Source organism: Leucopleurus acutus, assembly GCF_964270905.1.
Source record: "Leucopleurus acutus genome assembly, chromosome: 7".
Classification (NCBI taxonomy): domain Eukaryota; kingdom Metazoa; phylum Chordata; class Mammalia; order Artiodactyla; family Delphinidae; genus Leucopleurus; species Leucopleurus acutus.
The window spans coordinates 1,355,015-1,382,067 of NC_139150.1; the positions used below are offsets into that span (position 1 = coordinate 1,355,015).

General features: G+C 60.2%; 1 protein-coding gene across 1 annotated transcript; it reads left to right on the plus strand.

Annotated features, from left to right (window-relative positions):
* Positions 1 to 11: 11 nt before the first annotated feature.
* On the plus strand, positions 12 to 25,721 carry SNAPC4 (small nuclear RNA activating complex polypeptide 4). Its single transcript, XM_082842652.1, has 23 exons — positions 12 to 62; positions 1,144 to 1,286; positions 2,213 to 2,259; positions 3,558 to 3,725; positions 3,853 to 3,978; positions 4,480 to 4,558; positions 5,005 to 5,086; positions 6,041 to 6,145; positions 6,233 to 6,305; positions 6,412 to 6,669; positions 9,669 to 9,816; positions 9,953 to 10,059; positions 10,173 to 10,267; positions 12,325 to 12,419; positions 16,682 to 16,761; positions 17,072 to 17,527; positions 18,732 to 18,975; positions 19,398 to 19,468; positions 20,009 to 20,113; positions 20,826 to 20,853; positions 21,783 to 23,398; positions 24,540 to 24,670; positions 25,551 to 25,721. Exons 2-22 carry the CDS (start codon positions 1,157 to 1,159, stop codon positions 24,660 to 24,662), a joined length of 4,236 nt encoding a protein of 1,411 aa, XP_082698778.1. The 5' UTR covers positions 12 to 62; positions 1,144 to 1,156; the 3' UTR covers positions 24,663 to 24,670; positions 25,551 to 25,721.
* Positions 25,722 to 27,053: the final 1,332 nt, after the last annotated feature.

Below are 27,053 nucleotides of genomic sequence, written 5' to 3' on the forward strand. Positions count from 1 at the left end.
CAGTCTAAGCGCTGCTGCTAGAAGCGAGGTTTGCGGAGGCCGGGCGCCAGCTTTGCGATCAGGTGAGGAGCGACGGGGGAGGGCCGGGGGGCGAGGGCCGGGGGGTGGCTGGTGAGGAGCGGCGGGGGGCGGCGGGGTCCGCCGCGGGGCTTATCATCACCGGGGCCCAGCGGGCGCCGTCGGGGTCAGAGCGTGCGGGGCGCCCCGACGCGCGGGGACCCCTGGGCCGGAACCGCGCCGCCGTCCTGGAGGCCTCCTTCCCGCTGCCCGAGGAGGTAGTGGCCCCGCGCCCACCCGGAGCTGCTGTCGGTTCTGCAGACCGGCTGGCTTCAAGCCGATCTGGGTTATAAACACTTTGCATTTCAGCTTTGTGCTGCTGCGCGAGCTGGGGACGATCTGGTTGGCGGCGGCCCTGTTTGTCGCAGTGGAGGCCCCCGTCGCCTGCAGCGGGGAGAGGCCTTGCACGGGCGGGAGGAGGCTGCTTCTGAGTGGTTTGGGCTCCTGGGTCTGTGCTTCTGTTCCCCTGGCGTTTCCCCTGCCGCCCACTTATTCTCCCACCTTAGACCCCTTTTTAGACTTTCCACATCCTTGTTCCTAAGAAAAGAGGTCCCTGTTTCTTTAGCAAGGGTTTGTTCAGTGTCAGACAGCCCCGAAGGCCAGGTGCTGTGCTAGATGCTGGGGCTACAGCAGGCCCGGGGGGCTTCCTCCCAGGGCTTTGAGCCCTGCCACCTGGTCAGCGTGTATTTCAGTGCTCGCTTGCCCAATACCCTGTGTGTTCAGGTCTGTGCCGCGGGCAAGCGGCTGCACCTAGGGTCCATGGGCCTCATTCTTGTCCTCTAGTGACTTTGCCGCCACGCCCTCCTTTTAACGCACTGGGTGGCCAGCTCACTCATGGCTTCGTGGCAGTTGGACTGTTTTGGTGTCCATCACTCTCCCCCACTGTGCTGGTCGCAGCCTCAGGGCGGCGGACAGGGCAAAAGCGGGAGTTCACGGGGCACAGGTGGGTGTCAGGTCGGTCCCAGGGCTCCCCGGGCCCAGCCTCTCGCCCGGTGCCTGCTTTGGTCAATCCCCTGCAGGGCTGTGCGTCTGAGAGCCGGTGGGATTTCTGCACCCCCTTGGTGTATAACATAACGTATTTTGCAGGCGGGCAGACGTCATGGATATAGATGCTGAAAGAGTCAGAATATCGCAGGAGATCAGGGAGTTGGAAAGGATTCTGGATCCCGGCTCCTCGAGTATCAACGTGGACATCTCGGAGTCAAGTCTCGACTCGGATTCTGATGCAGGTCAGTGTCTACGCTCCTAGGTCAGAGCGGCTGTGTCTGCCCTCGGGCTCCGGTCGGCCGCAGTGTGCTGTGCTGCTGGACGGTGTGTTACCACCCCTCCCTCGTCAGCCCCTGGCCCCGCTGGCTGTGTGCGAGCACCCTGCCCCGTGGTGCAGCCGGCTGTCCTGGGAAGAGGGGCCGTGTTGCCCTCCTCAGCAGTCGGAAGGTTCCAGGGCTGAGCTCGCCCCCGTGCTTGAACAGTCACCACCACTGAGACCCCATGGATCTCTTCCCTGGGCTCAGGCAGCTGCCCTCGGTCCGAGGACCCTGCTGCCAGGGCTCTTGTTCTGTCCACTCCGCGTGCTTTCCTGGGCCCTGAGTGTCCCTCCCCGCAGCTCTGGCTGGAGGCCTGCCTGCAGTGGCTGAGCCGTCTAGGGCCCCGGCCTGCTCAGCCCACTCAGGCCCAGCTGCAGCTCTGAAACCGAGCCTCTCACGGTTCCCAGCTACACCAGGGCCTTCCCTCACTTGGCATCGGGGCCTCTGTGCCTGTCCTGTCCCCTCCTCTGAGTGGCTTCACTTCCCCCAGGGCAGAGCTGTCTCCTGTGAAGCCTGCCCTGGTTGTCCCCGCCGTCATGGTCCCTGCGCGCCCGGCGGCGCTCCGCGTTGGGCTGGCGTCGTCTCTCTCTGGCTGACCCTGCCCTAGGCCTAGTGCCCGCTTCACACAGTCGATGGGCAGTGCTCGGCCACTGGGCACGGGCGGGGAGGGGCAGGTCCACGCAGCACAGGTCCCACCCTCCGGACCTCCCCGGCCTCCGCTCCTCTCTTGTCTGCCTGGGAGATGCGCCGCGTGCTGTGCTGGCCGTCGGTCTCCTCGGCGCCTGTGGCGTCCCATCACCAGCCGCCGTCTCCGTCGTAGTTAACTGACACGTGTGCTTGCGCTCCTGCAGATTCGCTGCCCGACGAGGACTCGGATGCTACTGGCCCACTGCCCTTGGTAACTTCTGGCCTGAGGTGACTGTGCCGCTGAGGCAGGCACACCACCCTGCCAGGGGGTCCGGGGAGGGGGGTGTCCTGAACTCGTCTTGGTTTTTCTGCATCTTTAAGGTAACACGTGTTTGTTAGTAAAGAGGAAACACCCCGAAGTATCATCGGAAGTAAGGTTGCCCCCGGTTAGACCGCTCTTAACAGCCGGGCGTTCACACCTCTTGCTTCCTCTGAGCTCCTGTTGGCTCCACTGACGTCAGGGGATGTGACCTGACACGCGGGAGGCTGCCTGGGTCCTGCCCCGTATTCACCTCTCTGCCTCAGTTTCCCAGTCTGTGCCATGGGGGCACTCACAGTACCAGTCAGTGCACACGTACCAGGCCTAGAACAGCGCCTGGCAAGTAAAGCACAAAGGTGGTGCCGGTCTTTAACTGTTTTTTGCTTATGTTGTAATTTTACATTAGTTTGGAAAGTTTTTACAGTTGGCTTTTTGTTATTTCCATCAAGTCAATAGAAACAGAATTGCTTCCTGTTTTTGGTAGCTGGGTGGTCCTTCTGACGTGGATTTACGGTAGTTCCATGGTTTTGAGACTCGTCGCCTCGAGATAGACATTGGGGCTGGCTCTGTTTTTAGTCTTACCACGCTGCAGCGGCCCCTGTTCCTGCTCACCGCGGCTGCCAGCGAGCCTCTTACAAAGTCCAAGTTTTGCAGAGTTTTTATTGTAGGAAGTGAAAACTGCTTATTGCGTTACACTTCGCCACTTGAAACTTATTCTTAGATAGTACTTTTTTTTTCTTTAATTTTAATTTTTTTAATTTATTTTTGGCCGCATTGGGTCTTTGTTGCCGTGCACGAGCTTTCTCTAGTTGTGGCGAGCGGGGGCTACTCTTCGTTGCGGTGTGCGGGCTTCTCGTTGCAGTGGCTGCTCTTGTTGCAGGCTCTAGGTGTGCGGGCTTCAGTAGTTGTGGCACACAGGCTCAGTAGTTGTGGCTTGCAAGCTCTAGAGCACAGGCTCACTAGTTGTGGCGTACGGGCTTCGTTGCTCTGTGGCACGTGGGATCTTCCCGGACCAGGGATCGAACACTCGTCCCTTGAGTTGGCAGGCAGGTTCTTATCCACTGTGCTGCCAGGGAAGCCCAGAAATTACACATAAATTGAACTGTCTTAAAACTAGGAAATGTGTATGTGTGCTGTGTGGTCCTCTGTCAGGGTGGTCTCACACCAGCCCAGCGGCCAGAATGTAGCTCCACTGGGGCCCGGAGGGTGCGGGAGTGTTCCCTTACCTGCAGTTTTCCGCTTGTCACCAGGAAGGAGGAAGGTGGGGGGAGGCCAGCAATGATGAGGATGACCCCAGGGAGAAGGCACTCCCTGAAGACCCAGAGACCTGCCTGCAGCTGAACATGGTCTACCAGGAGGTCATCCGGGAGAAGCTGGCGGAGGTCAGCCTGCTGCTGGCCCAGAACCGGGAGCAGCAGGTAGGACAGGGTCTGGCCCCAAGAAGCCCTGCAGCCGGGCCTCCCGGGACCAGGGCTCTGGGTCCCCTCCTCTCCAAGGGGAGGCACTGCTGCCTGGCCCACAGGTGGCCCCTTGTGTCTGCCACAGGAGGAAGTCATGTGGGAACTGGTGGGGTGCAAGGGCTCCAGGGTGAAGGACAGCAAGACCCTGCCCTCGAGTCTGTATATGGGGCACTTCATGAAGCCCTACTTCAAGGACAAGGTCACCGGAGTGGTGAGTGGTGCAGGCTCTGCCCTCGTCAGGGAGGGTGGGCAGGCTCTGTGGGAAGGGGCTCTCGTCCCCACGGCCTCTGTGGGCGTCGTGACTTCCCTTGGATTCTTCGGGAGAGTGTTCCCCAGCCTCCCTAAATTAAAACTGCCGGGTTCAGGGGTGAAAGTCCAGGTCTCCCCCCCTGGAAGGTGGCAGCTGACCTCGCTGCACAGAGAAGCCCCTGGGGCGTTTCCTGGAGATGTGGCGCGTGGGCAGGAGTGTGGAGTCCTAGCAGCAGAGGTGTCCCCATGGTTGATGGCAGTCCCGCCCCCCTCGTCAGCACTCGTGGAGTCACTGAGCTCGCCATGTGCCGCCAGGTGGCGTCCACAGCCGTTCTTAAGGCAGCGCTCTAGGGCCAGGCGTCCGGGGCCTGGCCTCACACGCGGCCGGGCTGCTCGAGAAGCTGGGGGACGGGGTCCCGAGTCCCGAGTTCCATCCACATCATAACAGGACACTCTCCGACAGGGGCCTCCTGCCAACGAAGACACGCGGGAGAGGGCCGCCCAGGGCATCAAGGCTTTCGAGGAGCTCCTGGTGACCAAGTGTGAGAGCCCAGGCCCAAACCTCAGCACCTGCCCGGCTTGGGCTCGAGGGGCCTTCACCCCGCCCTGCCTGTTCCCAGGCCTCCACACAGGCGTGGGCTGCCAGGCTCCTCGGGGCCTTGACCCCTGGGCCTGGTCACTCGAAGCCCTGCTCTTCCCGTGCCGGGTGGGGTCCTTGCAGTGACACTGTCGTGAGGGGCAGGCCCAGCCCCCCTCCCTGGGCTCAGTCTCTGGTCACTCCCGCCACGTTCCTGAGCTCACAGCCCCGGGGGGCCCTGCCCAGGGGTGGGGTTGGGGGGTGCACGCTGGGGAGAGTCCCGGGGCGCCCGCCAGCACCTTCGCTTACTCTCCGCGGGCCTGCACGGGGCACAAGGGTCGCTGAGGGGGTCTGACCGAGGCACACGCGTCCTGGGGACGGCACAACCGCATCCTTCTCCTTTTTTCTCAGGGAAGACCTGGGAAAAGGCCCTGCTCAGAAAGTCAGTGGTGAGCGACCGCCTGCAGCGTCTGCTCCAGCCCAAGTTACTCAAGTAAGTCTGAACGCGGGGGATGGGAAGCCGCCTGCCCCCGGGCGGGGCCGGTCCAGGCTGGCGGCTCACGATGGCCAGAGGCCCCGATAGCCGTGCCCCTTGCTCTGCTGGGGTCACTCCACTGCAGCGGGAGTGGCACTGCTCCTGAACTTTCTCCCATGTAGGGCAGCCGGACGTCTAGGGTGGCACGTGAGGGTGGGGCAGGCCTGGTGGCCATGTAAGTCATGTGACCTGGGTGCTCTCTCTGGCCTGGGCCTCAGTTTCCATCCCTGGAAGTGAGGACCATTTGCAAGACACGCATCCATGTGTGCTGATAGCGTGGTGTCTCGTGACCACGTCACAGCACCTAGGGTCGGGCCAGGGTTCCCAGGGGCTGCCCACTGCCTCGCGGCTTGACGCGTGGGTCAGGATCTGTTGTGGTGACAGTTGGGTCGCTCCTCGGGCTGTAGGAGAGCTGGGTTTTCTGCTCGGCCTGTTCTGGAAACGGTTATTTCCTGTAGTGGTAACTGCAGCTCCGGCCTCGGTGCTGGGCGTGAGGGTCAGGATGTCTGGAGGGCCTCGCTGTGTGCGGGGCGCAGGGCTGGGAGCTGGGACACAAGCTCTGGGACTTGGGGCACCGGTAGTGTTGTGTCACCCACATCAGCATCGCCACATTGGCCGCCAGCGTGACCGTCGTGACACCCAGAGGGAGGGCCGCTGCTGTCTTTGCGGGCGCGAGGGCCAGGGCAGCTTACAGAGTGCACGGCTCATCTGCTTCAGCGGGGTTCGCCTTTGGACCCCGCGCCGAGTCTGTGCTGCCCGTCGCCGTGCTGCATGGTGTGGTATGGGGTGACCAGCTCTTCGGGGTGTGTCCCGGATGTGTGGAAAGGCCGAGCTAGCCCCAGAGACCCCCACGTGCCCCCGTGGGGCACAGCAGCACCGTCGGTAACCTTGTTGCCTCTTCCTGCTCCTCAGGCTTGAGTATTTGCAGCAGAAACAGAGCAGCAGCACGAGCGAGGCGGAGAGGCAGATCCTGGAGAAGCAGGCCAGGGAGGCCGAGAAGGAGGTGCGGGACATCAAGTGAGTGGGGTCCTGCCGGGGAGGGTGTCATGCGAGGCGAGCCGAGGGCAGCCCGGCGTGACCCCGTGCCCTGGCCCCTTCCTCCAGTCAGCTGCCCGAGGAGTCCCTGCTGGGGAACAGGCTGGACGACCACGACTGGGAGAAGATCTCCAACGTCAACGTGAGTTGGGGCGGCTCCGTCCCAGGAGCTGGGGTGGGGGTCGGCACCGGGCAGCGAGGCCGAGACCCGCGTGGCCGCCAGACCTGCCGTGACCCTCTCCGGTCAGGTGCGCGTCCACAGCGCGGGGTGGTTTCCGGGGCTCTCCCTGCTGGCGCGTCTCAGCCCCCCGAGCCCTGCACACAGGCCCCTCCGCCTACAGTTCGAGGGCAGCCGCGGCGCACAGGAGATTCGCAGCTTCTGGCAGAACCTCGAGCACCCGGCCATCAACAAGCAGGAGTGGAGCGCGCGCGAGCTGGGCCAGCTGCAGGCCATCGCGGCCGCACATGGCCACCTGCACTGGCAGAAGATCGCCGACGAGCTGGGGGTGAGGGCTGGAGGGCCCGGGCGGGGGCGGGGCCCCTCGGGCTGCACGTCGCGCCGCGGCCAGGGTTGTCCCCTGGAGCTGTCGGAGGTTTCCCTCCTGACGCTTTCGAGGGTGTGGCCCTGGGGGAGGGTGCCCCCTCCACGCGTCCCCAGGCGGAGTTCGGAGGCTCCTCAGACCCCGCTGCTTCTCTGAGAGCTCACGTGCCTTCCACCCACATCCCAGACCAGCCTTTGAGCTCCGTCCAAATGCCTTCCCTCCCCGAGTTCCCGCCTGTCTCTCTCTAGTTGTTTTGGTGTTTGAGAAGAACCTTTTCCTGGTTTCTTGTGGGTTCTGTTATCTTCCTCCTCTCCGAAGGCGAGAACCGAGCTCTCTGCCCTCTGTCTTTAGCGATGGAGGCATTTCAGGCCTGCTTTTCTGAGAACAGCTTGGTGTGGAGTGTCTCCTTGTATCGGATTTGGAGTGGCTGTGATTTCAGTTTTCATGCCCTCTTTGGATCTTAGCTTACGTAGGAATGTGTTTTTTCATTTTTAAATACTGAGGTGTGTTGGAATCCCTTTTGTTATTCTTTAGTTTGAATTTTATGACCTGAGAATGCAGTCGGTAAACATCTCCATTTTTTAAATTTCTCACTTTTGTGGCCAAGCAGGTGGTTGCAGCAGACCAAAGCCACTCAGAAACAAAAGCGTGCCCTCTGCCCTGAGAGTCTGGGTTCCCGTATAAGCCTACTAAAGGGAGCTTATTATATGATTGAATTTTGCTCTCTGGAAGAATTGTGTTGACGGAACTCGGATGAAGCCGGACGTAACTGTTAAAAAGTCGGTTTGTCCTCGTGTCGCTCACAGCTTTGCTGTATACGTTTAGCTGCTGTGCGACTTGGTACGCTAGCTTTTATTTGCTTGGTAAATGAGTCTCTAGAAGAATCCTTCTACGTGCCGAGTCCTAGCCACTGGACTGCCAGAGGGTTCCCTTTATGTCTTTAGTTCCTTAGTGTTTTTCTTTTTTAAGACTTTTTTTGTGTATCTTGGCCGCACCGTGCGGCTTGCGGGATCTTAGTTCCCCGACCAGGGATTGAACCCGTGCCCCTTGCAGTGAAAGCGCGGAGCCCTAACTGCTGGACCGCCAGGGAATCCCCAGACCATTTTTTAGAGCTGCTTAAGGTTCACAGCAAAATGGGGAGGACGGTACAGAGGTCTTTCGTGCACTTTGCCTCCGCACGTGCACAGCCTCCCCTGTCATGAACGTCACTCACCAGGTGGCACGTTTTTTTACCAAGGACAGATCTACGTTGACGTGTCGTGATCCCCCATGGTTTACGTTGGGGTTTGCACATTCTGTGGGTTTCAACGGAAGTACAATGACACGTACCCACCATTATCGTCTAGTACAGGAGGGTTTCACTGCCCTACGAGTCCTCCGTGCTCCACCTATGCACCCTTCCTCCCCCACCCCCCGGCAACCACCGTTCAGTTTACCGTTTCAATAGTTTTGCCTTTTCCAGAATGTCATGTGTTTGTAATCATGCAACACGTGGCCTCTTCAGATTGGCTCCTCTTACTTATGGACGTGCATTTAAGATTCCTCTGTGTCTCTTCATGGCTCGGTGGCGCATTTCTTGTTCACGCTGAATAATATCCCATTGTCTGGATGGACCAGTTTATTTTTCATTCGCCTGCTGAAGGGCATCTTGGGTGCTTCCAGGACTTGTCAGTTATGAATACAACTGCTGTAGACATCCACGTGCAGGTTTCTGGGTGGACAGAGGTTTTCACCTCCTTTGGGTAAATACCAAGGAGCACGACTGCTGGATCGTTACGTTTAGCTTGGAAGCAGCCGCCATGCTGTCTTCCAACGTGGCTGCACCACCTGCATCCCCACCAGCCACGGACAGGGGTTCCTGCAGCTCCACACCCCCACCAGCATCGGGTGTTGTCGGGCCCACATCTTGCCCATTCTGATAGGGACGCAGTGGGGCCTCACCTTAATTTTCATTTCCCTGGTGACTTACGACATGGTGCTCGCCATCCGTGTATCGTCTTTGGTGACGTGTCTGTTGGTCCATTTATCATTCAGGTAGTTCATTTTCTGATTGTTGAGTTTTAAGAGTGCCTTGTGTGTTTTGGGTATCAGTCCTTGTCAGATGTGTCTTTTGCAAACATTTTCTCCCAGTCTGTGGCTTGTCTTCTAATTCTCTCGACATCGTCTTTCATCGAGCAGAAGTTTACAACTCTAATGACGTCCGGCTCACGAGTTCTTTCTCCAGTGGGTCGTGCCTTTCGTGTCGCGTCTCCAAAGGCCTCACCACCTGCACACCTCAACTAAACAGACTGCAGGAGGCTGCCCACCCTGTGCTCTGTAACCAGAGAGCTTGCTCTGGGAAAGAAGACAGTTCACACCGCCTTCATTAGCTCTTGGAAAACCCCTTCCCCGTAGGAGACGAGTGAGGGGGCAGATTTGCGCAAAAGTGTTCGCGGCGGGGACTGGGGGCTGTGTGCTCAGCTGGAACTCTGGTGGAAGCCGGGGCCCGTCGCCTTGGCGCTCTCCTTGCGAGGGTGTCCCGGACGCAGATGCCACACCAGGGACTGTCCAGAACCCCAAGCCCCAGCCCCCTGCACGGGCGACGCTCGGCCACCCCGATGGAGGCTTCGCAGAGACCGCCTCCGGGCTCCAGGGTCCGCGCCACGGTGCCGGCACATGCCTTGCAGGATACCTTCGCGCGTAGACTTGGCTGACCTGAGGCCTCTGTTGGGAATTAGAGTTCACAGTGTGGTTTTGGTGTCACATAAATGGGGAGCTCTGACAGCTTGTGGACGTACTTGCTTTCATACGCCAGTGTTGGGGACCCTCTTTAGTGGGCCCGAGCCTTCTGTCGGGGGCACTCTCCACTGTCCCCCAGGGGCCTGGCAGGAGTGCAGCCTTGGCTCGCAGTTGGGCATCCCCCGTGCGTGGCGAGTGCCAGTAACCCCCCCTCCCCGCCCCACTCTGTGCTTTGGCCCCGGCAGACCTGCCGCAGTGCCTTCCAGTGCCTGCAGAAGTACCAGCAGCACAGCCCGGCCCTGAAGCGCAGGGAGTGGACGGAGGAGGAGGACCGCGTGCTCACCCAGCTTGTGCAGGAGATGCGCGTCGGCAGCCACATCCCCTACCGGAGGAGTGAGTCCCGCGCCCGGGAGGGCGGAGCCCCCGCCGTGCCCTAGTCACAGCTGCGCGAGCTGGCGGGGCGGAGGGGGGGTCATGTCGTCCCGGGCGGCCGGGAGGCGTGGCACCCACAGAGCCCCTCTGTCCCCAGTCGTCTACTACATGGAGGGGAGGGACTCCATGCAGCTCATCTACCGCTGGACCAAGAGCCTGGACCCCAGCCTGAAGAAGGGTCTCTGGGCCCCAGAGGAAGACGCGGTACGCTGGCAGGACCCAGGGGAGCTGGAGCCTGGAGTTTAAAACTGAACCGGGCCTGGGGAGGTCGTGACTGTGGCAGCAGAGGGACCGTTTGTGCGCTCCTCTCTCTGCAGAAGTTGCTTCGGGCAGTTGCCAAGTACGGGGAGCAGGGTTGGTTTAAAATCCGGGAAGAGGTGCCGGGTAGGAGCGATGCCCAGTGCCGAGATCGGTGAGTCGGACAGCGCTGGGCAAGGGAAGGCCTTGCTGGGTTGCTTCTGTGTGGGCCGCGGGCCGGGCTGGGAGACTGGCCCGGGGTCATCTGCTGGCGGAGGGGGAGGCCGTGGCCTTGGGGCCTAGGCGTACCAGGGCTCACCTGCTCAGGAAGCAGGGCGGCTTCTTTTTGAGACCAGGCTTGTGTACAGGCTCAGCTGGACATCCTTTGAGACCCCCTGGTTGGCAGGTTCCCTGAGCCCCGTGGTCTGAATTCCTCTCCCAGCTCTCTGGTGGCAGGTTCCTGGCAGGCAGCTGCAGCTTCGTCCTTTTCTTGGCTCGCTTTTTTTTTTTTTTTCTTTTTAATCACTTTATTCTGTAGTTCACATATAATCTATTCATTTAAAGCGTACAGTTCTGTGGGTTTCGTTGTGTTTATTGAGCTGTGCAGCCATCATCACAGTCAATTCTAGAACGTTTTGATCACCCCACAAAGAAACGCTGTTCCCTGCCGAAATACAGCAGTTCAAGAGTGGGCAAAGGGGGCTTCCCTGGTGGCGCAGTGGTTAAGAATCTGCCTGCCAATGCAGGGGACACGGGTTTGAGCCCTGGTCTGGGAAGATCCCACATGCCACGGAGCGACTAAGCCCGTGCGCCACAACTACTGAGCCTGCGCTCTAGAGCCCGCGAGCCGCAACTGCTGAAGCCCACGCGCCTAGAGTCCGTGCTCTGCAACAAAGAGAAGCCACCGCAGTGAGAAGCCCACACACCACAACAAAGAGTAGCCCCCGCTCGCTGCAACTAGAGAAAGCCTGCACGCAGCAACGAAGACCCAACGCAGCCAATAAATAAATAAATGAATTTATTTATTTTTTAAAAAGCGGGCAAAGGACTTGAATAGACGTTTCTCGAAAGAAGACTTGCAAATGGCCATTAAGCACATGAAAAAATGCCAACACGGTTAGTCATTATAGAAATACAAGCCAAAACCACAGCAGGATAGCACCTCACACACCTAAGGATGCCTAATGTTTATAGATAATAGGAAATAACAGTGTTGGAGAGGATGTGGAAAAGTTAGAACCCTTGTGCACTGGTGGTGGGATCATAAAACGTATAAAATGGTGCAGCCACTTGGGAAAACAGTATGGAGATTCCTCAGAAAGATAGACCGAGAAGTACCACATTATCTAGCAATTCCACCCAGGACCCAAAAGAATTGAAATCAGGGGCTCAAACAGAAATTTGTACGCCCGTGTTCGTGACAGCACTCTTCACAGCAACCAAAAGGTGGAAACAACCCAAGTGTCCGTCAGCAGATGAGCGGATAAACGAAATGCGCTTCTAATGTATGGACACTAGAATGCTATTCAGCCTTAGAAATGAGGGGTATTCTGATAGGTGTTACAGCATGGGTGAACCGTGGAAACATGAACGCTTGTGTACAAGTGTTTGTGTGGACATACATACTCGTTTCTCTCAGCTACACCTACGAGTGGAATTGCTAGGTCACATGGTGATTCTGCTTAACTTTCGAGGAGTGACTGTTCTCCAAAGTGGCTGTGCCCTTTTCCATTCCCACCGGCAGTGTAGGAGGCTCCCAGGCTTCTACATCCTCACTAACACTTACTGCCTGTGGTTCGAGCCATCCTGGTGGGAGTGAAGCGGCATCTCCCTGTGATTTTGGTTTGCGTTTCCTGAAGACTGATGGTGTTGAGCGGCTCTCCTGTGTTTGGCCATTTGTGTATCTTCTTTGAAGAAACAGCTATTTCTGTCCTTTGCCCATGTTAAAAATGGAGTTATAAGGGTTCTTTATGTATTCCAGATACAAGTCTCTTAGCAGATCCGTGATTTGCAAATACCCTGTCCCAGTCTGTGGGTTGTCTTTTCGCTTTCTTGATGGTGACCTTTGAAGCACACAAGTTTCTTATCTTGCTGAAGTCCAGTTTGCCTGTATTTTTCTTCTGTTGCCTGTGCCCTGGGTGTCATAGCTTAGAAACCACTGCAGATGGCAGGGCGGCAGCAGGAGGCCATCTTGGCTTCTAAAGCGTCCCTTTGTTTTTATGTTGCTTTCAGGTATCTCAGAAGGTTACATTTTGGCTTGAAAAAGGGACGATGGAATTCCAAAGAAGAGGAAAAGTTAATTGAATTAATAGAAAAATATGGTGTCGGTAAGTTCTCATTTTTTGTTTTGGTTTTTTTAGTTTCACACATACTACATAGTGATTTTAACATTTGCGTGAGTCAGGGAGTGATGATAGTAAGTCTAGTAATCACCTGTCTCCGTACAAAGTTGTTATAACGTTATTGACGATGTCTCTTCTCCCGTGTAGAGCGCCCCCTGGCTTATTTATTTGGTAGCTGGAGATCTCTCCTTCCTAATCCCCTTCACCTGTTTGGCCTCACCCCTCACCCCTCCCCTCTGGCAACCACCCATTTGTTCTCTGCATCTGCGGGCCTGGCGTCTGTCTGTTTTGTGTGTTAGACCCCGTGCACAAGTACAGTCACACTTCCTCTGACTCATTCCACTTGACCTAACACCCTCTAGGTCCATCTGTGTTGTTGCCAATAGCAAGATTTCTGTTTTTTCCTTTCATGGCCGAGCAGTGTTCCATTGTATGTATAGACACTACATTTCCATTATTGTTGTCTGTCCATCCATCTGTCGATAGACACTTAGGTTGCTTCCGGATATTGGCTGTTGTAAATAGTGCTGCTGTGAACATGTGGGTGTTAGCTCCTCTTTAAATGTTTTGGAGAATTCACCTGTGGAGCCATCTGGTCCTGGACTTTTGTTTGTTGAGAGTTTTGTTTTGTTTTTTGTTTTTTTACTGATTCAATTTTATTACTGGTAATCAGTCTATTCATACTGTCTGTTTTTCCTGACTCATTCTTAGGTGAGTGTGCGTTTCTAGGCGTTTATCCATTTCTTCTAGATTGTCTAGTTTTTTGGTGTATGATTTTTTGTAATAATCTTACATGATCCTTTATGTTTCTGTGGTGTCGGTTGTAACTTCTCCTTTCCATTTCTGACTTTATGGATTTGGGCCCCCTCTTTTTCTTGATGAGTCTGGCTAAAGGTTTCTCAATTTTGTTTATCTTTTCAAAGAACCAGCACTTAACTTTCATTGACTGTTTTCTGTTATTTTTTTAATCTCTGTTTCATTTATTTCCACTCTAATCTTTATTATTTTCTTCCTTCTACTAACTTTGAGCTTTGTTCTTCATTTTCTGGTTCCTCTAGGTGTAAAGTTAGATTTTTTACGTGAGGTTTTTCTTGTTTCCTGACATAGGCTTGTATTGGTATAAACTTCCCTCGTAGGGCTGCTTTTGCTGCATCCCATAGATTATGGGTCTTTGTGTTTCTGTCTTCATTTGTCTCCAGGTATTTATTTCCTCTTTGATTTCTTTAGTGACCCATTGGTTGTTTAGTGGCAGATCGTTTAGCTTCCACATGTGTGTGTTTTTGAAGTTTTTTTCTTGTAGTTGATTTCTTTTTTTTTTTTTTTTGTAGTATTTATTTATTTACTTTGGCTGTTCCGGGTCTTAGTTGCGGCACGCAGGATCTTTTTAGTTGTGACATGCAGGATCTTTTTTAGTTGCGGCACGCGGAATCTTTAGTTGCAGCACGCGAGCTCTAAGTCGCGACGTGTATGTGGGGATCTAGTTCCCTGACAGGGATGGAACCCCAGCCCCCTGCATTGGGAGCATGGAGTCTTAGCCACTGGACCACCAGGGAAGTCCCTCTTGTAGTTGATTTCTAGTCTCATACTATTGTGGTCAGCAAAGATGCTCGATATGATTTTACTCTTAAATTTATTGAGACTTGTTTGTGGCCTAGTATGTGGTCTATGCTGGAGAATGTTCCATGTGCACTTGAAAAGAACGTGTATCCTGTTTGGGGGTGACATGTTCTGTATATATCTATTAATTCCATCTGGTCTCACGTGTCATTTAAGGCCAGTGCTTCCTTACTGATTTTTTTTTCTGTCCATTGATGTGAGTGGGATGTTAAAAGTCCCCTACTACTATTAGGTTGCTGTCAATTTCATTTTGCTTAATTCTCTCTGTCTGTTTCTGTGTTTAGGTCAGTTAGGTTTCCCGATCTTGGAGAAGTGGCCGTGTGTAGGAGACATTCTGTGGGCCCAGCAGCGCAGTCTTCTCTGGTCACCAGAGCTCTGTGTTCTAGGGGTGCCCCGACATGGGCTTTGTGGGCCCTTCTGTTGTGCCAGGGTCAACTACTGTGGTGCTGGTCAGCGGGGCCGGCCCTGGTGCAACGGCTGTGGGCCTGCTGCAGGGCAGGGTAGGCTTCCTGCGTGGTTGGCTGCACGTCCGGGGTGGGGGAGCGGTGCTTGGAGCAGGGCTTCTGGCGGGTGGGGCCATGTCCCCAGAGCTAATAGGCTAGAGGGAGGATTCCAGAATGGCGCCCACCAGCACTGGTGTTACTGCAGTGGACCTGGTTCCCCAAAATGGCTGCCACCAGTGTCTCCATCCCCAGGGGGAGCTCCATTTACTTCCTGCCTCTCTGGGAGGCTCTCCACCATCGGCAAGCGTATCTGACCCAGGCTCCTTGCAAACCGCTGTCTCACGTAAGATTCTGAGTGCACCCTTTAAGAGCGGAGTCTCTTGGGCTTCCCTGGTGGCGCAGTGGTTGAGAGTCCGCCTGCCGACGCGGGGGACACGGGTTCGTGCCCCGGTCCGGGAAGATCCCACATATCGCAGAGCGGCTGGGCCCGTGAGCCATGGCCACTGAGCCTGCGCGTCTAGAGCCTGTGCTCCACAATGGGAGAGGCCACAACAGTGAGAGGCCCATGTACCGCAAAAAAAAAAAAAAAAAAAGAGCTGAGTCTCTGTGTCCCATAGCCCTCTGGCTCTCCCAAGTGTATTCCCTGCTGGCTTTCAAACCCAATATTCTAGGGGCTCGTCTTCCTGGTGCAGGACCCCCCAGGATTGGGGGCCCAGTGTGGGGCTCAGACCCTACGCTCCTGGAGAAAGACTTCTGTGATGGTGATGTTCCTCCCGTTTGTGGGCTGCTGACCCGGAGGTGTGCATCCTGACTGCCCTGCGTCTCTACCCCTCCTCCCCGTCTCGTTTTGGTTTCTTCTTTGTGCCTTCGATTGTGGAAAATATCTCGTTAGCCTTCAGGCCATTCTCACGTGTGCTAACTCTGTGAGTAGTTGTACTTCTGGTGTGTCCCCGGGAGGTCAGCTCAGGGTCTCCCTACTCCGTGGTCTTGGCATCTCTGGTGAGTTCTTGATGCGTTTGCTGTCCGAGGGCTTCTCACAGCTTTGAGTTCATGGTGGAGTTTTGCAGATACCACTGGAGGCCTGTGGTTTGCTCTCATCCCAGGCTGCCTCCCTGGTCATCAGCTCTTCTGCCCCGTTTTTTTAAATATTTTGGCCACGCCATGCAGCTTGTGGGATATTAGTTTCCCGACCAAAGACCACACCTCGCTGTGAGAGTGCAGAGTCCTAACCACTGGACCAGCAGGGAATTCCCGTTCTGCCCCATTTTTCATCATCTCAGCAGGTGGTGGTGGTTTTTTCATTTTACAAACTAATTCACGTTCGTTATAGGAAATTTAGAAGCAGAGATGTATGAAAAGAAGGAAAGGAACGTAACTCATTTCCTGTCTCCAGAGGTGGCCGCCGTCTGCTGGCGTGCACTTGCCCGGTACTTCCCTGTGCAGGTGGCTTTCCTAGGAAGAGCCAGCTTATTTAAGTTGAGTCATTCCACTTTTAATTGAGCAGCTATTTTTTGCTTTATGATTTGTCGTTATGTTATCTGTTACTAATATTTCTCTACGTCTGTACACATTCTGCGTCCTAGTGTTATTTTCAGTAATCGTGATATATTTCCTTGGATAATAGTACACAGGTTATTCTATCAATTTTCGGTTAATGGACGTTTAAATTGCTTCTCATTTTTTGTTTCGGGGGTGGAACGAGCTGAGGGTTCAGTGGCTCAGTCTTTGCTTATATTTGTTAATATTTCCTTAGTGGAAATTCTTAGATGTAGCATTGCCAGGTTGGAGGGTTCTGTCCCACGCAGTCCGACTGCCCCGTAGAAGCACTGCCCCACCAGCACTGTCTGGCAGAAAACACCGAATAATTTGAAACGTCTGGTTTAGAAGCCTGGAATAGCAGATATTCAAGGGCCGTTTCACGTAAACATGGGTGACTTTTTTCTCATGGTTGTGCGTTTGCTAGAACTCCCCTCGGGCTGGCTATCCGTTGAGAGTCAAGACACCCATCCTCTCACGGAGCTGCTCGGGTGTGGGAGCAGCACGAGGGTTCTGACGGAACACAGTGCGAGTCCGCTAGAGGGGCCGCCAGCGTACGGCGGAGAGGAGCCCTCTTCTCCAAGCTGCTAAGCTTGTGTTGTCCAAGCCTGTTCGTAAGAAGTAACTTCTGTGTTATTTCTGCTCTTGTAGGTCACTGGGCAAGAATAGCCTCTGAGCTACCCCATCGGACGGGCTCCCAGTGCCTGAGCAAGTGGAAAATGCTGGTCAGGGTGAGGCCCCGGCCCTCGGGGGCTAGCGCCACCGCAGGCAGGATGAGGGGAGGGCGGCTGGCGGGCGAGGATGGGGGCCTCTGCTTTCCGGCCGTGGCGTCTCTCCTTCCAGGCGGCTGAGGGCAGAGGGAGCTCGGCCTCCGTCCTCAGAGCAGCGGGAGGGCGCTTCCACCCAGCACGCCCGGCCCCCTTGGCCCCCTGGAGGCGCACCTACCCGAGGCCTCTCCCCAGAGGCCTGGCCCGCCTGCCCACTGTCCCCCGTCGCTGAGCCCCGGGGGGCTGGGACCTCTAAGTAGCCCTCCCCCTACAGAAGCAGCAGCGGCGCAGGCGGGGGCGGCGGCCCCCTCGCAAGGCGCGGTGGAGCTCCAGCAGCGGGGACAGCAGCACCGCCAGCAGTGGGGACAGCGGGGACTCAGAGCCAGAGGCAGCGCTGGGGGCCCTGACGGGTGGCCAGGCGCTGCTGCCAACGCAGCACGTGGTGCCTGACGTGGACCTGTGGGTTCCTGCCCGGCAGAGCGCCAGGGAGCTGTGGGGAGGGGGGCCCGGGAGCTGGCCAGCACCCTGTGGTGCTGGCCCCCGCCCTCCTGAGGGCTCCGACCCGGCCCAGGGTGGCCGCTGGGAAGCTTGCACCACGGCCTCAGCCCCAGCAGAGCCGGCAGGCCAGGCGCGGGCCGCCTCCGGGACCCAGGGCACCAGCCTGAGGGGCATCCGATGCCCGTGCTCGACGGACGCTCGCCCCTCGAGCTCCACGGGGCCTGCGCGCCAGGTAGGCCATGGGCGGGTGGGAGCTCTCCTGCTTGGGGTCAGCGGGGCTGCGCTCAGGGATGGGGCTGGCCTGGGCTCGCGCAGCTGTGCCCTCGGTGTGGGAGCAGACACCTCCTCCCTGCACGTTGCGGTGTGCACTCCTGACCCGGGTGCTCGTTCCGGAGAGCTGCCCAGGCAGAAGTTTGCTTCCTGGGGCCGGCCCTCCACTCCCCACCTTGTTGCTTGCTTTTTTTTGTTTGTTTTGGCCACACCGCACAGCTGTGGGATCTTAGTTCCCCAACCACGGATTGAACCCGGGCCCCGGCAGTGAAAGCGCTGAGTCCTAACCACTGGACCGCCCGGAAATCCCCCAGCTTGCTTGCTTTCCAAGCTCCGTGGGAGAGCTGCAGGGACAGGGTGGGTGCTGCCCCGAGCTGTGGGGCGGGAGGTGGGCTCAGCGAGGAGGAGCTGTTCCTTCGGTCGCCCTGCTTCCAAGGAGGCCCCTGTGGAGGGTCCCACTGTCTGCCTGCTCCGGTCTGACTCAGCCGGTCACATGTGGGCGTGTCCGTGGATGTGTTGAGGCCCTGGGCCCAGACACAGCTCTGGCCACGTTTGGGTGGCGTCCACGTTGGGGCGGCTGTTTTGTGCTGGGCGCGGTTGGAAGCCCACTCTCTGACACCAGGGACAGTGGACGCCACGGCCCCCGTGCCACGTGGGATCGTCTCTCCTTGAGTCTGTGACTGCAGGGCCTTAAGCCCCAGGGTTTGTCTCAGGCACGTCGTGTCATCAGCTCAGGGAGCTGCCCGGAGGAACGGGGACTCTCTTAGTCCTGGGTGTGGCCGAGCTGGGCAGCTTCTTGGAGCCAGGCCTTAGGGACCCCCCTGCCCTCCTCTGAGGTCACCACACTCCAAAGAGTGTTTCCCAGCGGCCCAGGGCGCGGGTGCGGGACGCTTTGGGGTCTGGGCAGGGAGCCGTGCGTGTCAGCGTGGGGACGTCCACTCGGGGCCCCTGGAGATGGCGCTGCAGGCGCTCAGCCCGCGTGGCCACTTGGTGCCAGGTGCGGCGCCCCAGGCCGCCGAGACCACCCTGGTGCCCACCACCCGTCTCGTCTCCCACCCGCACCCTGCTCCGGCACCCAGCAGCAGTAGAGGATAGTGAGGGTAGGCGCGTGGCCGCCCTGCCGCGGAGCCTGGCCAGGAGCCCCAGGGGCCTTCCTCTCCCCACAGAAGGAGCTGAGGCAGCCGCACCTGCGCAGCGCCACCCCGGGGCCCACCCCTGGTGGCGGTGGTGGCAGTGGCAGGGCCAGGCCCTGCGTGTGGCCGCTGTGGCACAGGACCGGGCAGCGGCGCCAGGGACACGCCCTGCAGAGGAGGCTCCTTGAGCACCAGCTTCTGACGGCCGTGAGCCCATGGGTGGGCAAGGTCATCCTGCCGCGCAGCCCCCGGAGGCCCGCTGTGGCGCACAGGCGAGGTGCTGCCCGGGCGCCCCTTCCCTGGGAGCCTCCCGTGGGGCCCAGGGGTGGAGTCAGTCGGGGAGGGGGCTGGAGGGGACCTGCAGGCACATGGAGGTCGCAGCTGCCCTGCCGGGGGGTCGGGGGGGCGCCGTCCGCCCGGTGTCGACCGGGGGGTTCGGCTTTGCCTCTCCCGTTCTGCTGAGCGCCTGGCGGCCGGTTCAGGAAGTGAGCAGACACTCGGGCCTAAACGGGCGCACCGTCCCGGGCTTCTGAGTGCGTCGGTGCCCATGCGTGGGTCACGTCGGGGGGCGGGCGCTCGGGGCTCAGGAGTGCGTGCCAGCCCGCCAGCAGGCCCTCGCCCTTCTTCCCGGCTGAACGCGGCGGCAGCGGGGTGTGGGTTCTCTGGGCCCCTCTGCACACGTGCCCTTGTCCCCTTCAGCTGACGGCATCAGGAGGCAGCTGCAGGGCGCCCACCTGGCCAGCACCCCGGTGTTCACCCTCTTCATTCAGGTAAGAAGCCACCGACACACACCTTCTTTTCTCCTGTGCGTTGCGTTTTTGGTGGAGTTTTGAAGTTTGTGGTGGATTCACTTAAAGTCCAGCTTTTTAAAGTTGTGGATCCTTAAAAATGGCTCTTCCGTGGCCTACACTTCTCAGCGTGCAACTCAGCGTGGAAGGGGCAGCCACAGGGCGGTGTCCCTGCCGCGTCAGCTAAACCCTGTGTGGGAGGGGCTGGGCGCTGAGGGGAAGAGGGGCCTGGCCGTCCCGAGGGGCTGGGTCAGGGCAGGAAGGTGGCGGCACTGAGGCGTCCTGGAGAACCCAAGTCCTGGCTAGGGCCTGAGCCACGTGGCCACAGCCTCAAGGGGCTGTGCGGGCCAAGCCCAGGCCTCTGGGGCGTTGGGTCTGCTCCACGAGAGCAGCTGCGGTCAGCGCTGGCCTGAGTCCCTCCACGGACACCCTCATGGCCTTGGCCCTGCAGGGGGGTGGGGGGGCCTCAGGATGGGCAGGAAGGCCTCCTGTCACGTGGTGGTGTGTGTCCACGTCCCTCAGTTGTTCCAGATCGACACAGCTGGCTGCATGGAGGTCGTTCGGGAGAGGAAGGCCCGGCCGCCCGCCCTGCTCCGGACTGGTGCCCGGGACTCGCCACTCCTGCAGGTGAGGAGTGAGGGTGAGGGCCAGGCACGGGCTTCCCTGGTTCCCGCCACCCTTCCCTCCCGTCCCAGCGGCACAGCCTGCCCAGGACAGCTGGGGAGAGAGGCATTTCCGGGTCCCCACAGGCCGGGGACAGCCCGAGACGCTCCTGGGAGGCGTCTGCCCGTCTCCCGGGGGTGTCCGGGGCCCGGAGGGGCTTTGAGGCGAGTTCAGGGGCTGCAGGGTCTGCGCTGGCGCTCAGGCCCGCCTGGTTGCACAGCGTGTGCTCCTCCCGCCTGGCCGTACCTCCCCGGGGTGGAGCGTGGGGGCCACTGGGCGCCCGCTGCCCTGGGCACTGGCCCCGCTGGGGTGGCAGCCTGCTGCCGGTGGCCAAATCCTTGAGTCTTGCAGCTGGGGGCTGTGTCCCTGAGCCCGGCCACCTCGGGAGGAAGTGACAAAATATTGCTGCTGGTCGGAGGACCAGATACAGTCCTGTGGTGGCCCATCCAGGCCACGGAGCCCCGTGCCCTCCTGCCTAGACAGCCAGGTCCCCTGCCTCTCCCTGCAAAGCCCACACAGCCCTGACCCCGCCGAGATGAGCTCTCCCAAGGGTGCCTTTGGGTGCAGTCACGTTGGGCGCGGGGCGACAGGCTAATGGTGGTCTTGGTGGGGGTGGAGAAGTGGGTCTGGGCCCTTGGGAACTTTCCTGAAGCGCTGACTCTGGTTTCTTCTCCAGGTACCCTCGAGTGCCCAGAACACCCCAGGTACTGCCCATCTGCCTCTCCCTTTATCTGGGTGGTTTGTGTTTAGTGGGGAAAGGGCCAGACCTGTTACAGGTTTTGGATTTCAGTGCCTCGTGGTGGGTCCGTTTTTGTTTCTTTGTTGGTTTTTGGTTTTTTTTCAGTTAATTAATTTATTATTTATTTTTGGCTGTGTTGGGTCTCGGTTGCTGCGCGCGGGCTTTCTCTACTTGCGGTGAGCGGGGGCTGCTCTTCCTTGCGGTGCACGGGCTTCTCATCGCGGTGGCTTCTCTTGTTGTGGAGCATGGGCTCTAGGCGCGTGGGCTTCAGGAGTTGTGGCACGTGGGCTCAGTAGTTGTGGCTCGCGGGCTCTAGAGCGCAGGCTCAGTAGTTGTGGCGCATGGGCTTAGCTGCTCCGCGGCACGTGGGATCTTCCCGGACCAGGGCTCGGACCTGTGTCCCCTGCATTGGCAGGCGGATTCTTAACCTCTGCGCCACCAGGGACGTCCTGTAGTGGGTCCGTTTGAATGCCACCTCAGGGAGGAGGCCTGGCTGGTGGGGCTGATGGGGCAGCATCTGGTACGGGCCTCTCCTGCTCGTGGCCATCAGTCTGCCCACACCGGCAGAATCGGGCGAGGGTCTGGGGTCCTGAGAGGTGACATGCAGGGAGGAGGGCAGTGTAGCCAGTAGTCCTTGTTTGGAAGGTGTTTGAGATGTAGGGCTGATGCGCAGGGCCGTCGTGGGCTGGCCTTCTTCCCGGGCCCACCCTGGTTGGGGCAGGAGCATGGGGGCTCGGGGTGCCGTGCGAGGGGAGGTCTGGGGACGAGCGGCCAGGCTGATGTGCCCCTCTCAGCCCAGATGCCAGGCCCAGCAGCTGCCCACTGTGAGGGCCCTTCCCCTGGGATGCGTCCTATCTCGGGAGCTCGTCAGTCAGTGTCCTGTCCTCCCTGCAGGCTGCCTCCTCCAGAGTGTGCCGGCCCGAGGAGCTGCGAAGAAGAGCACCTGCCCCATGGGGAGTGGAGGGCCGCAGGCCTGCCACGCGGAGTCCACGCCGCAGGCACCCCCGCCGGCTCCGTCCGGACCCCGGCCCAAGCCCAAAACTGTGTCTGAGCTGCTTCGGGAGAAGCGGCTGCGGGAGGCCCGAGCCAGGAAGGCTGCCCAGGGCCGCGCGGTCCTCCTGCCCCAGCTGCTGGTCTCCTCTCCTGTGGTCTTCCAGCGGCTGGCCCCCCAAGGCCCCTCAGTCTCCGGTGCCGTGCTGTCTGGGCCTGGGGGCCCCGTGGCAGCCACTTCGAGTGCGTTAGGCTGTTGGGGCTCCGCCGCGGAGGAGAGACCCCTGACACTGCAAGCCCTGGCCCTCGCTCCGGCCTCCACAGGAGCCTCGAAGGACCCGGCTGCCCCTGCTGCCTCCAGGGTCCCAGGTCTGGGCCCCGGCCAGGTCCCTGTGAGCTGCCGGCCAAGCAGTCTCGGACAGTCTCAGGCCCCGGCCACGTCCCGGAAGCAGGGCGTGCCCGAGGCACCACCCTTTCTCACTGCAGCGCCCAGCCCTGTTCGGCTGCCTGTCCAGCCCCTCAGCCTGACGCCAGCTTTGGGCACACACACGGCAGCCAGCACCCCTCTGCCTGTCACCTGGGTGCTCACAGCCCAGGGGCTGCTCTCTGTGCCTGTGCAGGCGATGGTGGGCCTTCCGAGGCCAGCAGGGACTCCTGAGCCTCCAGGGCTATCGGTGACTCTGCTGCCCTCCCCAGCTGCGACTCAGGCAGGCCAGGGCCCCAGGCTCCCTGGGCAGGGCCGCCCTTGGCAGCCCCCAACCAACACGGACACAGAATCAGACCCTGCCTCCGGGACAGAGCTCTTGACCCTTCCGGCGCACCCCACGTCCCAGAGCCCTGCGGAGGTGGACATGGCCCATGGCCCCGGGGGACGCGCCCCTGGAGAGACGTCCGTACCCAGGACGTCCTCCCAGGCTACGCCCCTGGCTGACGGCTCTGAAGCGGAGCCCCCCGGGACCACCTCAGGGCCAGGGGGGCCCAGGAGGCCCTCGGGCCTGGAGGGGCCACGCCCGCCCCGGCGCCGGCCTGAGACGAGGGCCCTGGACTTGCGCCTCGTCTCCCAGGAGGGCGAGGCAGCTGTGCGGGAGTGGCTGAGGGGGCAGCGGGGGGCACGCGCGCCCCCCCTGGGCAGCAGGCTGTCCTACCAGCCTCCCACGCTGTGCAGCCTGCGGACACTGTCTGGCCTCCTGCTCCGCAAGAAGGCCTTGGAGCACAGAGCCGCCTCCCTGGTGCCCAGCGGGGCAGCCGGAGCCCTGCAGGCCTCACTGGGGCGCGTGCGCGAGCAGCTCCGGGACAGCCCGGCCTACCTGCTGCTGCGGGTGCGCTTCCTGGCGGCCTTCGCCCTCCCCGCGCTCCTGGCCACCCTGTCCCCCCGCGGCGTGCCCACCACCCTGTCAGTAGCCATGAGGTCCAGCCCCGAGAGCGACAGTGATGACAGCAGCCCGGGTCAGCCAGAGCTTGTGGCCGGGCAGCCGGGGGACCCAGCCAGCGGTGCGCAGGCGGCCGCCATGGCTGCTCAGGTAGGTGGTTGCAGGTGTGGAGCCCTCGCCCCCTTCCCCACGCCCGTCCGCATCCCCCGGTGTGCCTCACCCCTGTGGGTGTCGGCCCCCACCCGGAGCATGGGGGGTGGGAACAGGGGGAGGTCACGGCAGGGGGGCCAGCAGCTGGTTTCTGCAGAGGAAGAGGCCGCTCTGTGCACCCCACACACGCGGACTCCGGCGGCAGGAACCTCACTGCCGGCATGGGGGTCCCGCCACCCAGGCCTCGTCCACAGCAGTCTCCATGCCCCCCGCGCGTGCACACGCTCACACACGCACACCCCTGGGGGGCTGTCTGTGCGCCTGCACTTTGTGGGGGTCCGTCCAGTTGCCGACTCCAGCACGTCCACGTGCAGAGTTCTCTAAGCTGTGGAAGCAAAACCACCATAACTGTTACCTGACAAGAAACCCGCCGCACACACGTGTGAAGGTGTCCCCTGACCCGTGCACCCAGGGAGCCCCTAGTCCCTGTTGCCTGGGCTGAGCAGGAGAGCCGGGTCGCCTCAGGACAGGGAGGGCCCTGAGGTCCCTGGCAGGTGGTGTCCGGCGAGCAGGTGGTGACCCCCCAGAGAATCCCCAGAAGCAGTCCCTCGCCTTCTCGCAGGGTGGCCTCGCTGCTGGCCTGGTCGAGCCTGGGGCCGCCCTTATGCGTTGCCGGGGCCGGGGAGGCAGGGTTGTCGCTGAGCTGTGCCAGTCCCACCTGCCCGCGGCCCGGCCCGGCCCCCCTCCTTCCCAGGAGCACGGCCTTAGGAGTCCGGTGGGGCTTCTGGACTGAAGCAAAGGCAAAACACTGCTGGGCCCTAAATAGGTGTTGAGGGCAAAAGGCTCGCTGTCCCCCGCAGTGTGTGCAGCCTTCCGTGGTCCTCCATCCCTGCCCGGCCAGCCCAGTTTGGGGGAACCGTGGCATAGATGGCTGGCTCTAGGGGGGCTGCTCAGAGGGGATTGGAGCCCCCGAGTGAGAGAGGGGTCAGCGGAAAGCCAGAGCCCGCGTGTGACCCCAGGAAGGCAGCACCTCCTGTCCCATCTCGGCGGGGACAAGTCCAAGGAGCTACCTGTCCCTTGCCGCCACCCCGTCCCCTGCCCATCCTGGCTGGAGAGTCACTTTTTCTCTGCCTGGACTTAGTTTCAGGGATCGCCACACCCCGGACAGGCCTCTGCCCCCTCCTGCCCGGACAGTCCCGATGAGCTTGACGTGCTCCAGACACGGCACGCCCGGCATCCCCGGAAGCGGAGGAGGCTGGAGTGAGCGGCAGGGTGAGGGACCGGGCCCTCCCTCAGCTTTGCGCTGGGCACACGGGGCCTCAGGAGCTCATCTCAGCTTCTTGTTGTCACGCGGGGTGGGGTGTGGTATAACCAGGCCACTGCGGGCCGGGTCTCGGAGACCTTCCCCTCCCTCACTCTCCCCGCTGCCACTGGGTTCCGCACCCCAGCCTCTGCTGCTTCCCTCCTGCCGGCCCACGTGTGCCTTGGGGCCTTGGCACTTCTGTCCTCTCTGCTTGGGACTCTTCTCCCCGTCTGTCTGCAAGGCTGTCACCTCTCTATCCGGGTCTCTGCTCGGTGGTCAGCTCCTCAGAGACGCCCTCCCCCACCGTCCTAAGGTGGCATCGCTGTCCCAGTGCCCGTCTGTCCTCGTGGCGCCTGCCCCTCCCTGACGCCTGACGTGGTCCATCCGTGTATCTGTCTGTTGTCTCCCCCGGAACGTGAGCCCGTAGGGCAAGCATGGGATCCCCAGTGCCCAGACAGCAGGCACCAGATAGGCCCAGCATGGTCGGTTTTCACACGCTGAGACCCGGGTCGGGGGGTTGTCGCAGAGGCAGGAGCTGGGTCCTTCAGCACAGCGCGTGCTGCGCTGTGGGAGGTTCTGGGTCCTGGGCTGGATGGCTAGAGCCGGAGCAGGAGCTCTGGGTGGGCGGGGGACCGCAGAGGGGATGCCTGGGGTGGGCCTGCTTAGAGCCCGCTCAGGCTCCAGGGCCAGTCCTCCACACAGCCCGCTCCGCGGACCGCAGGGGGGCAGCCAGGCCTCACTCCAGCCCGCCCTGCCCCACGAGGCAGAGTGCTGTCCCTCTGCGTTCCCACCCGCGGGGTCCGGCTGGGGTCTAGGGCCCCCTGCCATCAGCGTGATCTTGTGTTGCAGGACTTCCCAGGGCCGGACAGCCACTGCTGCTGCCGACAGGAGGTGGGGCTCGTGCTGGACCCAGCGAGCCTGCCCACCCCGGGAGGCCGGCACCCAGCCCGCGGCAGAAGGGCTCTGCCGACAGCGGCCGCATCGTGATGGGCTCGGCTGGTCCCCGAGTACAAACCACGATATCGGGAGGAATGAAGAAATGTCCTGTTTTTTAATTAAAAGCAAGCCACGCGCTTTTGGTGGTCTCGTCTTGAGGTACTGGGCAGTGTGCAGAGGGACTGGGCCACCCCTGGATGTGTGGGGAGTGCGCCAGCTGGGCCCTGGGGTCCACGGAGCCCCTGCACGCTTGGCCTCTAGGGGCCTGTGGAGGGGGAGAAACAGAGCGTTACCCATCTCACGAGAAACACTTGTGGCTCTGGCCTTCAGGCTGGGGGCTGCTCCAAGCGGAAGGGCAGCCCAGCGCCCACCCGGATGCCGCCCCAGGCATGGGGCGGGCCCACTTCTGCCATCCAGACCACACAGGCGACCCAGGCGGGTCCCCAGAACCAGCGGCAGCCTGAGTACCCACAGCCCCCACGGCAGCCCCGGGCCAGTGCCCTTTTGATTCTGTGCAGGCGTTTCTTTGGCAGGAGGCGGAATCCCCACGGCCTCTCTGTCCCTCCGGCCTAAAGGAGCTCGGGTGCGGGGGTTCGGTTACGCCTCCGAGACGCTGGCTTTCCTGGAGCTTTGTTCCTGCATGCCGCTCCCCTTTGCTTTCACCTTACTAGGGAGATTTTCCAACACAGAGAAATGGGACAAGTGTGCCCAGCGTGTGTCCTGCCCTCCCAGACAGCAGTCACTTGGGGTCACCTGTCTCCCCTTTGCCCGCACCCAGACACCACACGTCACGTCACACAGCCGCAGGCTGACTCGCCACGTGGGTGTGTGTGTTTCACTTTGTGCCTCTGGTACTGGGCTCACCAGTTCCAGGTTTCCTTGTGATCTCCTCTGGCCTGTGGGTTATTTAAGATGATGGTTATTTAATTCCCAGACACTTAGTGATTTTCCAGATGTCCTCCTGTTACCGATTTCTAGTTTGATTCTGACGTGGTCAGAGAACGTAGCGTTGTTATTATTTAATTCATAAACACACCATGAGGAAGACTCCTTCCTTAGCCTCATGTCATGGAACAGGAAACACTGGGTCACGGAGGGCCCGGCACCGGCCCTCTGCCTGCTGGGTGCGCAGAGCCGCAGCTCCTGCCACTCCTGTACCAGGACTTCCCCCGCAAGACCCTCCAGTCCGGGGCAGGATCCCCCAGAACGTGGCTCCCCCAGGGGGCTGGGGGCCTGCCTGTGCCTGGAGGGTCATGCCTGGAGGGTGACCTCGGGCCTCCTGGAGGCCTGCGGGGAGGCCCGGCCACTCAGCAGCGCCTGGTGGTGCCAGGATTCCCGGGGTTTAGCCTACTGACCACCATGGGCCCAGGAGGCAGAGAAAAACCCTGGGGCTGAGGGGCTCAGGACCCTACAGGA

Excerpts from the sequence above, each read along its gene's own strand:
- SNAPC4 (XM_082842652.1), top strand. The coding sequence starts at position 1,157 with ATGGATATAGATGCTGAAAGAGTCAGAATATCGCAGGAGATCAGGGAG. Across the intron at positions 18,976-19,397 it reads CGCTGTGGCGCACAGGCGAG|CTGACGGCATCAGGAGGCAG; the intron begins GTGCTGCCCGGG and ends TGTCCCCTTCAG. Across the intron at positions 19,469-20,008 it reads TGTTCACCCTCTTCATTCAG|TTGTTCCAGATCGACACAGC; the intron begins GTAAGAAGCCAC and ends CACGTCCCTCAG.